Source organism: Ictalurus punctatus, chromosome 3 (assembly GCF_001660625.3).
Source record: "Ictalurus punctatus breed USDA103 chromosome 3, Coco_2.0, whole genome shotgun sequence".
Classification (NCBI taxonomy): domain Eukaryota; kingdom Metazoa; phylum Chordata; class Actinopteri; order Siluriformes; family Ictaluridae; genus Ictalurus; species Ictalurus punctatus.
This window is the reverse complement of record NC_030418.2, coordinates 31,770,432-31,785,957: the sequence shown is the minus strand read 5'-3', so window position 1 is coordinate 31,785,957 and position 15,526 is coordinate 31,770,432. Positions and strand designations below refer to the sequence as shown.

General features: G+C 39.3%; 1 protein-coding gene across 1 annotated transcript in view; it reads right to left on the bottom strand.

Annotated features, from left to right (window-relative positions):
- Nucleotides 1-9,313: 9,313 nt before the first annotated feature.
- The window catches only part of smad1 (SMAD family member 1), a 31,345-nt gene continuing 25,132 nt past the window's right edge, over nt 9,314-15,526 (bottom strand). The window contains exon 7 of the mRNA XM_017464841.3: nt 9,314-14,593. Within this exon, the coding sequence (XP_017320330.1) occupies nt 14,450-14,593 (144 nt within the window). The 3' untranslated portion in view covers nt 9,314-14,449. The remainder of the gene's footprint in view (nt 14,594-15,526) is intronic.

Sequence of the window (15,526 nt, the reverse complement as noted above, 5' to 3'; positions counted from 1 at the left end):
CTCTCTGTGAAAGTGATCTCAGTGGTCATCCAGTGGAGCAAATCGAGACCATGCTGGTGTTGCCGCTGTCCAAATCCAGATGCCTTAAGCTCCTCCATACTTTTCAGGATCTTCAGAGGTTGGGGTAAGGATCCTGGTATAGATAAATAAACAAATATTATAAATATATATAGATAAATATTGTATTATAATATTATAGATATAATATAGATAAATAAACAAATATTAGATATCTTAACATATATATATATATATAAAATATTTATGTATATATATATATATATATATATATATATATATATATATATATATATATATATATATATAAAACATTAAATAGACATTAACCTCACGATCCATTTGCTTAGCAGCATGCTAGTTAGCTTTATCTATTTTACAGTTACAAAAAAACTTATACAACTACATGTAAACTAAGCTATATATGTTCCCATTGCAAAACACACACAGGTTCACTGTGAAATTACTACCTGTATGGATAGTTATGCTGTTACCTGGTACTTCTTTGTTCGTTTCCATTCCAAATCCTTTTAACACGTTTTGTTGCTAAGTTCCGTGCGTGTCAATGTGTGTTATCGTTCTGAATGGCGTGTGCATGCGTACTATACATATCCGGATGTCCCGGAAGCGATTCTTAATAAATTAATATTATAGTAATACATTATTATTATTATTATTATTATTATTATTATTATTATTATTATTATTATTACATTGCATAATTCATATTAATAAATGCATTTATTATTAAAAGAAAAAAAAATAAATACAGGAATACATAAAGCAGTTTAACCATATGAAGTTATGTACTCTCAGGTATAAATTTTGACACTTTCTTCCAGTGATTTTTTTTTCACTGTCTAATCTGTATCCGGTATTGTCTAAAACTGAGGATATGTAGGAACACTAGGTTCCCATATCCAATAATATACTGTTGGAGGCACTTTATCCAACTTGCTCTTATAATCTTTGTTTAGATTTATACATTTAGTTAATGAGACAAATAAAAATGAGCATTTATAATTACTTTGTACATACCATTGTATATAATTGTAGACGATCTCCTCTGAACAACATGTGATTACAAGTCCTAGGTGTGTCCATCTGGGTAAAATCCTTGTCTCAAGTCCAGCGAAAAGTAGCTCCAAAAAGGATATAAATGACTTGCACACGTTTTACCAATAACCCAATAAACCATTTTTTTAAAAAGGATTTTTAAAAATAAAGTTATAAAAAGCAATAAAATGGTCTATGAAGAGAGCTACAATGTAAGATTACTGCGGTGATACTTTCAGTTCCCAATGCAAATGCTCATTGTTTGTTCAATCAGACCCAAGAAGTGAAAGTAGAAGTAAATATGGTGCACCTGTTTGAAAGGTAATACCTGTGTATGTAGGTGTTTAGTGTATAGTGCCATTCCTGAATGTGTTTCTATGAAAGTGGTATACCGCGTACTTACCTGCTACATAGTAGGAGAAATATGCATCAAATATGCATCAAACATGCATCTCTATATTCTATATAGTAGGAGAAATACATGTATCTCTATATTCTATACAGTAGGTGAAATACATGTATCTCTATATACTATATAGACGGTAAGTACGCGGTTTGGGACGTAGCCCACGGCTTCAAGCAGTCGTCTATTAGCACGTATAGCATGACAAATAATTAACTGCACTTGAAGCGTTCGTAAAAATTTTAAATAAAAACACCCAAAATTGTATACGGTTCCATAACGAAGACGAACTGTATGTCGATACGTGAAACTCTGGAGGGAACGTCAGACAGCGTGGCGTGGGGATGTAATGATGTGCCATTAATTTAACTATGTTCTATAACATGTAAAACAGGAATATGAAAGGAGTACTCTAAAAGTGACTTGTAAAAAATTTACACAACCTTCATTATCTATATAAACTTCCAAAACATTCAGTTGCTTTCTCTTTAGGATTGTCAACTGTAAATGTTTATGTTTTTTTAGTCATTTATTCATATGCAGTCAAATTTTGACTTTTGGGATTGAAAATAAAGTAGTCATCTGCATAGCAACTCTGGGCCTAAGCCGTGAGCCAGTTTATATTCTTCGGGGCTGCTAAGAAGTGAGTGTGGGAAATGCAACCCCCAAGGAGCTAGTTGTCTGGTCCTCCGCTGTTGGAAAGATGCAGTGGTTTTTCTGGAAAAGTCGTCTTTTCCTCAAGTGATAATTTGGGCCCGGTGTTACATCTGCAGTGGCCCCGGCCCAGGACAATCCAGAAGAACCCCAGACACAAACGGTGCTGCGTGTTCAGCTCCTCCGGGAGTATCCAGGGTCCCCCAGGTCAATCAGGTTCCCCACCCATTACCCGATGCTGCTTGTCCAGCTCCTTCGTGCCCAGGGTGGGTTGCCCCAGTGGACTGCTGTGGGCTTTCAAACTTTCAAAATCAGGGAAAAGAGGTGTAAATTGTTTTCAGGTACACTCAGGTTTACCTAGACTATGATACAGGACTCTTCATTTTTACATTTACATTTTACATTTATTAATTTAGCAGAAGCTTTTATCCAAAGCGACTTACAAATGAGAAAATACAAACAAAGTGATATATCAAGCAGAGAACAATACAAGTAGTGCTACCATGCAAGATCCGTTGATTGAATTCCAGAAGAAGCAAAGTGCGCAGAGTAGAGGTGTAAGTGCCAGAGTAAATTTTTATTTATTTATTTATTTATTATGGGTTGGTTAGGTGTTCACGGAAGAGGTGGGTCTTTAGCTGTTTTTTGAAGATTGTGAGAGATTCTGCAGTCCGGATTGAGGTTGGAAGTTCATTACACCACTGAGGAACAGTTCATTTAAATGTTCTTGAAAAGGATCGCAGATTGCGTGAGGGAACGTAAGCCTTCAGGGGAGAGTTGAGGTAGGAGGGTGCTGTTCCAGACAAAGTCCTGTAGGTGAGCATCAAGGCCTTGAATTGGATGTGGACGGCTACAGGAAGCCAGTGGAGGGAGATGAAGATGGGTGAGACATGGGTTCTCTTGGGCTGGTTGAAGACGAGGCATGCTGCTGCATTCTGAATCATTTGAAGGGGCTTGATGGAGCTGGCTGGGAGGCCTGAGAGTAGTGAGTTGCATCAGTCCAGATTTGAGATAACAAGAGCCTGGACTAGTATCTGCGGAACCTGTTCGGTGAGGTAGGGTCTGATTTTCTTGATGTTGTACAGGATGAACCTACAGGACCATGCAGTTGTTGAGATGTGGTCTGTAAAGGTCAAGCCGTAATCGAGAATCACCCCAAGGTTCCTGGCTGTCCTGGTTGGCTTGAGTGTGGTTGAGCCGAGCTGTACAGTGAGGTTGTGGTTGATTGAGGGACAGACTGGGATGACAAGAAGCTCAGATTTTGCCAGGTTGAGCTTAAGGCGGTGTTCCCTCATCCAGACCGAGATGTCTGACAGGCAAGCAGAGATGCGTGCAGAGACGGATGGATCATCTGGCTGGAAGGACAAATAGGGTGTCATCAGCATAGCAAAGATATTAGAAGCCATGAGACTCAAATACTTCCCCTCCATGATACCTTGAAGGATCTGTCTGAGAGATAGGATTCCACCAAGCGCAGAACCGTTCTGGTGATTCCCAAGCTGGAGAGAGTTGACAGGAGGATCTGATGGTTTACAGTGTCGAAAGCAGCAGAGAGGTCGAGCAGGATGACGACAGATGATCTAGAGGTTGCTCTTGCTAGTCGTGAGGCTTCAGTGACGGAAAGCAGAGCAGTCTCCTTGGAGTAATTGCTCTTGAAGCCAGACTGCTTAGTGTCCAGGAGGTTGTTCTGTGTGAGAAAATTGGAGAGTTGATTAAAAATGGCTCTTTCAAGAGTTTTGGAAAGAAAAGGGAGGAGGGAAACAGGTCTGTAGTTGTCAACCACAGCAGGGATAAGTGATGGTTTTTTAAGCAGTGGGGTAACCCGGGCCTACTTAAATGAGGTAGAGTATGTGCCAGTAGAGAGGGATGTGCTAAAGATGTGTGTGAGTAAAGGTAATAGTTTAGGAGAGATGGACTGAAGAAGGTGAGATGGGATAGGGTTAAGAGGACAGGTTGTGGGATGGCTAGAGAGGAGGAGTTTAGAGACATCAGTCTCTGAGAGGGGAGAGTAGGAAGTCAGTTGGGAATTACATGGAGTAGGAGGCGGTCTATGCATGTCTGGGGTTGAGAACTGGTTCCTGATTAATGTAACCTTGTTGGAAAACAAAGTTGCAGAGTCATCTGCAGTGAGAGAGGTAGGGGAAGGGGAAGGAGGGGGACAGAGAAGAGAAGAAAAGGTTTTGAAGAGAGTGCGGATGTTGGGAGAACTGCCAGTCTTTTCTTGGTAGTATGTGGCTTTAGCAATGGAGATGCTATTGGAAAAAGAGGAGAGAAGTGCTTGTTAATTGGTTAGGTCAGTTGGATTGTTAGATTTACGCCATTTCCTTTCAGATGCTCTTAGTTTGGCCCGGAGCATTCACAATGTGCACAGTCAGACCTCTCGAGGGCTGCCATGGCGTGCTCCACCCCTAAACATTTTATACCAAAATTCCTTAACTCTCTCAATCATACTTTTCTCCCTTTTTTTTAAAGGGACAGAAAAGAAATGACATTTTTCTTCTTTTTTTCAGCAGAGATGTGACTTTTCTGAAAAAAAGGTCAACACAACAGTCATGAGTCACAGTGGAGTGACGTCAACTCCCCTCAATACTTTTGATGGGAAATTGGTCCCATAGAAGTGTTCTAAAAAATAGTTCTAAAAATATAGCTGCAGCTTGCACACAAGTATTGCTTACTGTGAACAGTACTGCTGTTTATCATTGCTATACACGTTCTTTATCGTTACTATACAATTAAAGTTCCCTTATACTCGTCGTGTAGATTCTGTTGACTTAGGACTTGACTTAAAGACTCCAGGCTTGACTTGGACTTGCATTTTATTTCTTGTGAACATCTCTGGTTTGTGTGTGTGTGTGTGTGTGTGTGTGTGTGTGTGTGTGTGTGTGTGTGTGTGTGTGTGTGTGTGTATGTGTGTGTGTGTGTGTGAGTTTCAGTTGGATCAGGGGCAATGTGGGAATGGGGATTCAGTGCAGATTCTGATGTAGACAAGACAGTGTATTTTTCTTTTCTTTTTTTTTTAACTTCTTTTTATTCCATTTTATCAAGTGCAGCCATACAGTACAATTAGTAATTCTGCGATATATCACAGGTATACATGTCTTACAGGGCAGTCCATGGCTTCCAATAGTCTCTCAGTGTCCACACATATTTCCACCTCATGGGACAAAATGGAAAGTAAGGGGTTACAACCACCAATACAGTAAATAGATAAAAACTCAATCAATCAATCAAAAAAGACAAAAATAGAGGCACAGTAATAACGAATAAATAATAGTAATGCGTGAATAACATCAAGATGGCATTCAAATTTAGATAACAAAGAAGATCTACTCCGACTCCTACAACAAATCACATGAGAAAATATGAGATGATCGGGGCCCATTTAACTGAAAATATTTCTGTTTTTAATTGTACTTTTGCAGTTATATATTCCATGTAATAAAGATCCTTCACCCTTTCCCTCCATTGTGATATCGTGGGGGGTTGCGGCTTCATCCAGGGGACCGTAATCATCTTCTTAGCTATTAAAAGCAAGACTCTCAGTAAGAATGTCATATTATTGTTCTCCACCTCCTCCAGAAGTAATCCCAATAAATAACAAGATGGTTCTAAAGGCAGTTCTATATGTAAACATTTTTTAATTTCATATTGTATGTTTTGCCAATATTCTGTTAATTTTGGACAGTCCCAGAATATGTGTGTATGGTCTCCCACCAGGCTGCAACCCCTCCAAGATTGATCTGATCTGTCTCCAAATTTTGAGGTAATAAGAGGAGTTCTGAAAAATCTCATCTTGACTTTCCATTCAAATTCCCTCCAAATGGGGCTGTTTGTTATTTTGTGTGCATCTCCGCAAGATAGTGCCCATTTTTCATCTGGAATGATGGTATTCATCTCCAGTTCCCATTTTTCCTTAATGTCCAAACTGTCATCCTTTAGTTCTTCTTGTAAGATCTTATATATGTGTGATATGATCTTCTTTTTAATGGTTCATTTGATTATTAACATAAAAAGACATTCTATATTGGATGGCGAAGTGCATAGTTTATCCCATTCTTTGTGTGTCTGTAAGTAATGCCTTAGCTGCAGGTATCTAAAAAAATCATGGGCTGGCAAATTATATTTATGTTGGAGCTGTTCAAATGACAATAGGACTCCTCCCTCAAATAACTGATCTAACATAATTAGACCATTTTCTTCCCTGCATCTAATTTGGATGGAAGAAAGTCAGTATTGTGTATCTTCATTGTTCTAGAAAGGAATGTGGGGAGTCTTAGCTTCTTTCTCACACTTTCCCATATCTTTAAAGTGGTTTTAACCCATTGATTGCTTATTTTTTTTACTTTCCAAATATCTTGGTGCATAAATGGGACTGTGTCTAGAGGGACGGTAGAGCATTCACTCTGTTCCATCCCGACCCAAATGGCATCTTTATCTTGAGAAATCCAGGAGACCATTGACCTAAGCTGGGCTGCCCAGTAGTAGTGTTTCAAATTAGGAAAGTCTAGGCCTCCGTTTTCTTTGGAACATAACATTCTTTTAAATTTTATTCTAGGTTTTCTATTTTGCCACATAAATTTGGATAGCCATTTATTAATTATTTTGAATGTAGTAATGGAGACCTCTACGGGCAGGGATTGGAACAGAAAGAGCAGCCTTGGTAATACGTTCATTTGTATTGTTTCCACTCGTCCCATTAGAGATAAAGGGAGTCATTCCCATCTTGTCAAGTCAGTTTTTATTTCACCCAATAATTTCCCGTAGTTAGCCTTAACTAGGTGTGATGTATCGGGGTTTATGAAGATTCATAGGTATTTAAAACCTTGATTAGACCAACAGAAGTTAAATCTTCCTGTTAATTGTGGTGGCCAGTGCCCCACCAACATCATTGCTTCAGATTTCGATTGGTTTATTTCGTATCCCGAGAGTTCTCCGTATTCCTTTAAATTTCTTATGAGTGAAAAGATAGAGGAGGCTGGATCACTAATATATGTCAGTATGTCATCCACGTAGAGTGAAATCTTGTGTTCTGTTTGACTCACATCTTTTCTGCCCTTGAAAGTCTCATTTTGTCTTATTAGTGCTGCTAAGGGTTCAATATTTATGGCAAACAGCAAAGGGCTGAGGCAATTGCCCTGGAGGACCCCCTCTCAACGTGGAAAAAGTCAGAGCAACATCCATTCTCCCTTACTCGTGACTTAGGGTTTGTGTATATAACCTTTACCCAATCCCACCCAAAAATTTGGGGTGGAACCCCATTGCAGCCAATGTTTTATACAGGAATTGGGAATTTACAGTGTCGGATGCTTTCTGTGCATCGAAGCTAATCAACATGGAATTTTGCTTATTTTTCTTGGCATGTGTTATAATATTTAATATTTCTACTTATGTTGTTGGCTCCTTGTCTGTCAGGCATAAAACCTGTCTGATCCGCCTTAATCAACTGTGCTATAATTTTTTGCAACCTTTTTGCCAGGATATTTGTTAGTATTTTTTGATCGTTACATAGCGTAATTGGTCTATACCCCTTGCAGGATAATAGGTCTTTGCCTTCTTTGTGGATCACTGAGACAATGGCCTCAGACCATGTAGCTGGTGGGTCTTCTTTGGAAAGGGCATAATTAAAAACTGTAGTTAGTACTGGTACTAAATCATCAATGAAGCATTTAGAGAATTCACCAGGGAGACCGTCCGTCCCTGGAGATTTTTTATTTTTATTTTTTTTATAACTTCTCGTATTTCACTTTCAGTAACATTTAGTGTCATTTGCAATGCTTCATCTTCTGACAGTGATGGTAAGTGTAGACCGGCAAGAAAGGTCTGAGATTTATCACGTATCGTTTTTGGTTTTGTCTCTTCATACAGTTTTCTATAGAACGATGCAAAGGCATTCACAATTTCCTTTTAATGAGATACTATATTTTTGAAAATAGGGTGCATAATTTTAGGAACCACACGATTAGCCTGGGCTTTTCGGAATTGAAAAGCCAACAAGCGGCTGGCTCTGTTGCCCATCTCGTAATATTTCTGTCTGGAAAATCTTATTGCTCCTTCCGCCTTATATGTAAGGAGATTATCCAAGGCCCTCTTAGTTTCCTTTAATTCTGTATGTAGTGTTTGTGTAAGTAATGTTTGTGTATGTAATGATTGTGTAAATAGTGTTTGTGTAAGTAATGTTTGTGTAAGTAGTGTTTGTGTATGTAATGTTTGTGTATGTAATGATTGTGTAAGTAGTGTTTGTGTAAGTAGTGTTTGTGTAAGTAATGATTGTGTAAGTAGTGTTTGTGTAAGTAGTGTTTGTGTATGTAATGTTTGTGTATGTAATGTTTGTGTATGTAATGATTGTGTAAATAGTGTTTGTGTAAGTAATGTTTGTGTAAGTAGTGTTTGTGTATGTAATGTTTGTGTATGTAATGATTGTGTAAGTAGTGTTTGTGTAAGTAGTGTTTGTGTAAGTAATGATTGTGTAAGTAGTGTTTGTGTAAGTAGTGTTTGTGTATGTAATGTTTGTGTATGTAATGTTTGTGTATGTAATGTTTGTGTATGTAGTGATTGTGTAAGTAATGATTGTGTAAGTAGTGTTTGTGTAAGTAATGATTGTGTAAGTAATGATTGTGTAAGTAATGATTGTGTATGTAATGATTGTGTATGTAGTGTTTGTGTAAGTAATGATTGTGTATGTAGTGTTTGTGTAAGTACTGATTGTGTAAGTAGTGTTTGTGTAAGTAGTGTTTGTGTAAGTAATGATTATGTAAGTAGTGTTTGTGTAAGTAGTGTTTGTGTATGTAATGATTGTGTAAGTAATGATTGTGTAAGTAGTGTTTGTGTAAGTACTGATTGTGTAAGTAATGTTTGTGTAAGTAATGATTGTGTAAGTAATGTTTGTGTAAGTAATGATTGTGTATGTAGTGTTTGTGTAAGTAGTGTTTGTGTAAGTAATGATTATGTAAGTAGTGTTTGTGTAAGTAGTGTTTGTGTATGTAATGATTGTGTATGTAATGATTGTGTAAGTAGTGTTTGTGTAAGTACTGATTGTGTAAGTAGTGTCTGTGTAATGTAGTCAGTGGTCCCGTCGATGCTTCTTTATGAAGGTGTTTTGAGAAGCCGCAGACGTACGAGATCACTCTGCAGTACAGCTTCAGCTACGTGCTGCACATTAAAAGACGACGCTTGAGTCTGTGATACAGAAACAATTTTATTACTGTATCTTCCAGTAGAGTTTTCATATTCATGGCTAAACCCGCTTCCTGGAAAACACTACACAGCAACAACAGCACAAAAAAAAAAAAAGGACGGAAACCAAGACACAAAGCCACTTATGAAAGTGCACGATACGACAGGACGACATTAGATTTTCTTTAAAAAAATACAAAAAAAACAAACAAAAAAAAAAACAAGCAAAAGTTTCCATTTAAAACAGCGGATGGGATTTCTCTTGAATAAAAAAAAATTTATAATAATGAAAGGCAATCACAGATATAAACTTTTTACAAAAAAAAAAAAATCAAATAGTGCCATTTAGAAAGTAACCGAATAAAATCAGTTATTTTACTTTAAAATGCTAAAAATGCTCAGACAAGACTCGCTGCTGCTTTAATGATGAATAATTGGATATTAAAGCATCATGGGGTCAAGATCTCAATTCAAGACGAGACGTTTGGCCTTATGGGGAGTGATAATCATTAAAGTCTCAGTGTGCTATGGTTAATACTACACTGCTTTTGGCTTGGACTAAAATTTAAAAATTCATGGCAGGAGTTCATGGGGATTTGCTTTTGCACCGAACTTGTGACGTGGCAGTAAAGCAGCCCGGCGGTTAGTGATCAGAAGGTCGTGAGGTCAAATCCCAGGATAAAGTGTGATAAATACGTCAATCCGTTTTTACTTTACATGTTGAATAATTCCACATGAACTCTCCGGAGGCCTGATTTATACTTCTGCGTTTCGGTATCTCTGAGACCACAGACAGACGTTTGCATAGTTGTCAGCGAAGGGAAATGGCGAAAGAATGAAATAAAGTAGATGCAGTGGAATAGCTAAAACGGCTGTGTGTGAGGATACGCGTCACGTTGCGTTACCTCTCTAACGCAGAACAAGACTAGACTTTCCACCAAGCAGGTTTTCCTTCTCCGTGTTTGGTCTGAGCCTCTTCTGCTTTACGAGTTCTTCTGTTCCATTGAAAGAAAAGAGCGTCTCTTAACAGTGTTTATACCACAGCGCCGTATCACAGATTAACTTCGAGAGAGAGAGAGAGAGAGACGGAGAGAGGGAGAGACGGAGAGGGGGAGAGAGAGAGAGAGAGACGGAGAGAGAGAGAGACCGTGAAAGAGAGACAGAGAGAGAGACAGAGAGAGACAGTGAAAGAGAGAAAGAGAGAGGGACAGTGAGAGAGTGAAAGAGAGACAGAGAGACACTGAAAGAGAGACAGACAGTGAGAGAGTGAAAGAGAGACAGAGAGAGAGACAGTGAGAAAGAGACGGAGAGCGAGACAGTGAGAGAGACACAGTGAGAGACAGAGAGAGACGGAGACAGATAGTGAGAGAGAGACAGAGATGGAGAGACAGAGAGAGAGAGACAGTGAAAGAGAGACAGAGAGAGAGACAGTGAGAGAGAGACAGAGAGAGAGACAGTGAAAGAGAGACAGAGAGAGAGACAGTGAGAGAGAGTGAGAGAGAGACAGAGAGAGAGACAGTGAGAAAGAGACGGAGAGAGAGACAGTGAGAGAGACACAGTGAGAGACAGAGAGAGATGGAGAGACAGATAGTGAGAGAGAGACAGAGATGGAGAGACAGAGAGAGCGACAGTGAGAGAGAGTGAGAGAGAGACAGTGAGAGAGACAGATTGAGAGACAGACAGTGAGAGAGACAGAGACACAGAGAGAGACAGAGAGAGAGAAAGAGAGAGAAAAAGTGAGGCTGGTGAAGGAACAACTCTGTACAGCTACTTAAAATGTACGTGACACCAGGAACGAACTTGTCTTGCGGACATTAGACGTAAGTATAAATGAATAAAAAGTACGACGTGACGTTCTTCATAAAAATGCGAACTGTTGCGGTATTAGAGGAATAAAACGCTATGGCTTTTATAGGAAAATAATACTAAATGCAACAGCCAAGTGCTGTTATAGAAAAACAATCAACGACAAATCGGTGTGACACAGCTCGCCGTTTACCCACAATCCCTTTCTCTGCATTGTGAAACAGATTCGATACAGAAGAATTAATCCGCCAACTGGCCTGTGGATGAAATCTGCGGCCCAAGAGGATGGAGCCGCTGATGAAACTCCTCTAGTCCTCCGTCGTCGAGCCGAGACTTAAAACTGAAGAACCCGTCGTGAATAATCAAAACACACCTGATTTACCTCGTGATGGTGGTTCGCTTTCAGCACCGAGGGCCAGATGTTCGCTGCTAAATTGTGTGCTCCTGTTTTTTTCCCCCCACACCTCACCGATCATACGCCTGTGTTCCAGGGAGCATGACGTTAAACGTGTAAGAACAGACTGAAAAACAGGAAGTGCGGCTAATTATCTGTTCCGTGTGACGACGCTGTTGTTAAAAGCGCTAAATGAATAAAACGGAACTGAATTGAAATGTCATTTCCTGTGTGATGGGGTAATTAGTAAGGGCCAGATGCGCGTGAGATTTTGTTCTCCTTCTAATCCGGGTGTAAATTAGTGCCATGTGTTTTTGGTGTCGTTTGTATTAATTCATTCTCGTAAATCGTTCTCGTTTTTATTTATGATTCAAACGTGTATTGATAATAAAAGACACCCACGATTGGCTGCTGTGATTGACAGGTGAGAGAGAGTATGCCCCTCCCACCCAGAGAGCACGGCCAATCGTGATCTTCAGACAACAACACGTCCAGCAATGCTCCTCACTTTCAAACACATTAAACAGGACATTTGTGATAAGTGAAATTTGAAATCTTATAAAAGCCACAATTCTTATAAAAGCACAAATCTTATTCTGTCCACATTCCATTAAAAACTATTTAGCGATCAGATGATTACGGGTTTGGTTTTTCCTAACCGTAACGTTCATAACAGAGTCATTGTTCCGTATTGAAACATCAAACGAACATAGATTATTTAATCACATTTAATCAGCTACCAGTTGCGATGGTGGGAAAAAACGCCCCATGATTAACCAATCAGAATCGTGCATTTTTCCTGTTTCGGTGTCACAGCTGTCAGGTAGCTATACGCGGAACTCAAGGATTTTTTGCGGTGACATTAAGAAGAAATACCAGTTTAGAGACGGGTAGAGCTGGGTTTAAAACGTAGGATAACATAAATGTAGTTATTTTGAGCAGAACGCTCATTAACGTGGCACTCTCGCTTCTACAACTCTCCGGGTGCGTCTCAATCTGTTCCTTGGTTCAGTAGTCAGGGCACTGATCAGGGAGTCGGCCATTTTAAGGGCTCTCTCAGTCGCAAAATCCTTCCAGTGCACTGGAACGTTCGGTCCTTAAAAAAAAAATCCCACAATGCACCGCAAAACAAGGGAGCTCCGATGCTCACAACGCTCACTTACTGGAAATGACGTCATGTTTTTTGAGAGGAAAAAAAAAAAAAAAAAAAAAAGCGGACGAACTCTTTAGAGCCGACTTCGTCTACAAACGTAAGCAGCTTGTTATTGTTGGCGTAGCTCTCGAGTAATTACTTACGTTAGTGATTTTTCACTTTATTTGACGTTCCATATACGATTTGTTTGAGTATAATGACTTTTAAGTCATATTTATCCACTAGCTAGCCTACGATCCTGCTTGAAGTACCGTGACAGAAATGAGTTTAAGTGACTAAGCTAACAAATTTATCTGACGTATAATGTCAGAAAGATATCCGTCCTGCCTGTTGGTGATAAATGACAGTGGCGATGTTTTACAACGTGAGTGCGTAGTCATGTCACCGGAAATTGAGTCATCGGTGTCCCAACGTATAGTCCCTTACCGGTGCCCGAACTCGTGTACAAGATATACCGATTCACGACTTAGGGAGCTGATTTGAGACACACCCTCTGGCATCCACTTATCAATTTAACTGCACAGGCTCTAGGTTGAAATTCATTCCTGGCACGAGAGACTTTATTTAATTTATTTACTGAGTAGCTTCCTCATTCATTCTTTGTTGTTGAACTTGTATTGTTATGGACCGAACTTCCATTTTAATCTGCATTTCACACTGAACGCATTTAGCACGTGGTTCCCGAGAGCAATTTGCGTGACGGATACATGTTCATTTCAGGCACATCGCGAGCGTCTCCTGACGTACTGCATCTGGCCCTGAGAGTGATATCGAGCAACACTGGGTTGAAAAAGCAATACTCCGCTCCAAAACACAAACACAATTGAGTTGTCTGTCCTTTAGCGTGATTTCACTTTCATAAGTGAGAACGGACGCCTGGAGTCTTTCGGTCGTTATTATAAACGTTTAGGATAAAGGGGCACATTTCCATTAGGAATTAGGTAAACGATGCTTGCTTCTTCTCTCATACGTCTGACTCTTATCCGTTAAAATTACACTGGCAAAAAAAAAAAATTACAAATAAAATATTCAAATCATAATAAAAAGAGACTGCACAGCCTTTCCTCTAATAATCAGCACGTCTACTTTTTACACTACCTTTAAAATCATCTGAAATCAGTCGGATGCAATAAAAGTAGAGCACGAGTCTGCCTATGCGCTCCTACTCTGCTAAAATCATGCCGTTTAATCCACGAATTGTTTTCCCATTACAACACTTTTGATTATTCACGTTCCACCTCTCCACCCCCTCCCCCACGACTACACCCCCCCCCCCCTAATTTTTGCTACATTTCCTTGCAAAAACAAAAAGGAGCATAAAAACTGCAATACGTTCCGCTCTACACAGCACAGACACTTTCTAGAAAGTTCATCTGACACATAATGTCTACAATTGTTTACTCATTTTTATCTCTAAGCAGGTCAGTTGTGTCGCACAACCCCTCTAATGTACAGTTACTGTACCAACACAACCCCCCCCCCCCCCCCCCCCCTTAATGGAATACTGATGTATTTTGCAAAAAAAAAAAGAAGAAAAAAAAGAAAAGAAAGGAGAAAATGTGAAATAGGAAAACGCCTGCTGTCACAAGACCGAAGGAGGATACTTGCAACGAGTACGATGGCCTCATCAGTGAATTCGATTGGTCACACAGAGTTATCAAGTATCTTCCAGATGTTCGTTGACTGAAGTTTTCGCCTGCTGCCAGTCAAATCATATACAACTTCCCTGCCCCATAGCCCCATCGTTAACCCCGCTCCCTCCCGTCTCCATGGAAACCAGGACACAGAGTTTTTAGGACACGGAGGAGATGGGGTTGTGAGGAGAACCCATCTGCGTCAGAACCTTGTCCAGCCACTGCAGCGGTCCGTGGAGGTGGATCTCGATCCAGCAGGGGGTGCTGGTTACGTCCTGACGATGATATTCAGCTCCCCAGCCCTGGCAAAGGAAATCAACATTCATTAACAATGATCTGTACACACTGTCATGTCTTAAACGTCTCTGTGCAGTAGTGCCCGAATTTTTTATTTTTTTTTTTATAGTTGTGAAAGTAATATTTTTCAAACAAGACTAATTACAAGACTTAATTCTTCACTAATATAGGAGTATAATGGGTTCATAGGTTAATGAATAAATTAAAGGCTGAAAATAAGGAAAGACAGACAGATATATAGACAGACAGATAGACAGACATATAGACAGATAGACATACAGATAGATAGATAGATAGATAGACAGATAAACAGACAAATAAGATAGACAGACAGATATACAGATAGATAAACAGACAGATATACAGATAGATAGACAGACAGATATATAGATAGACAGACAGATATTCAGATAGACAGACAGAGAGATATACAGATAGATAGACAGATAGATAAACAGACAGATATACAGATAGATAAACAGACAGATATACAGACAGATATACAGATAGATAGACAGGCAGATATACAGATATATACACATAGACGGCCAGATAGATAGATAGACAGACAGACAGACATACAGATAGATAGATAGATAAACAGACAAATAAGATAGACAGACAGATATACAGATAGACAGACAGACAGATATACAGATAGATAGACAGATAGACAGACAGATATACAGATAGATAGACAGACAGATATACAGATAGATAGACAGATAGATAGACATATATACAGATGGACTAGATACAGACTTTTCTTATCTTTTATCTCCAAGCATGCACTTCTGAAACAGTGGGCTTTTTCTTATTAAAACACAAACATTACATAATACCTTAAGCCAAGTCTTTTCCAACATGCTGAGTAGACACATTCAATTTGCGATCTGAATTTGATTAATTCGTTTAAAACTCCATTACTAAAGGTCATC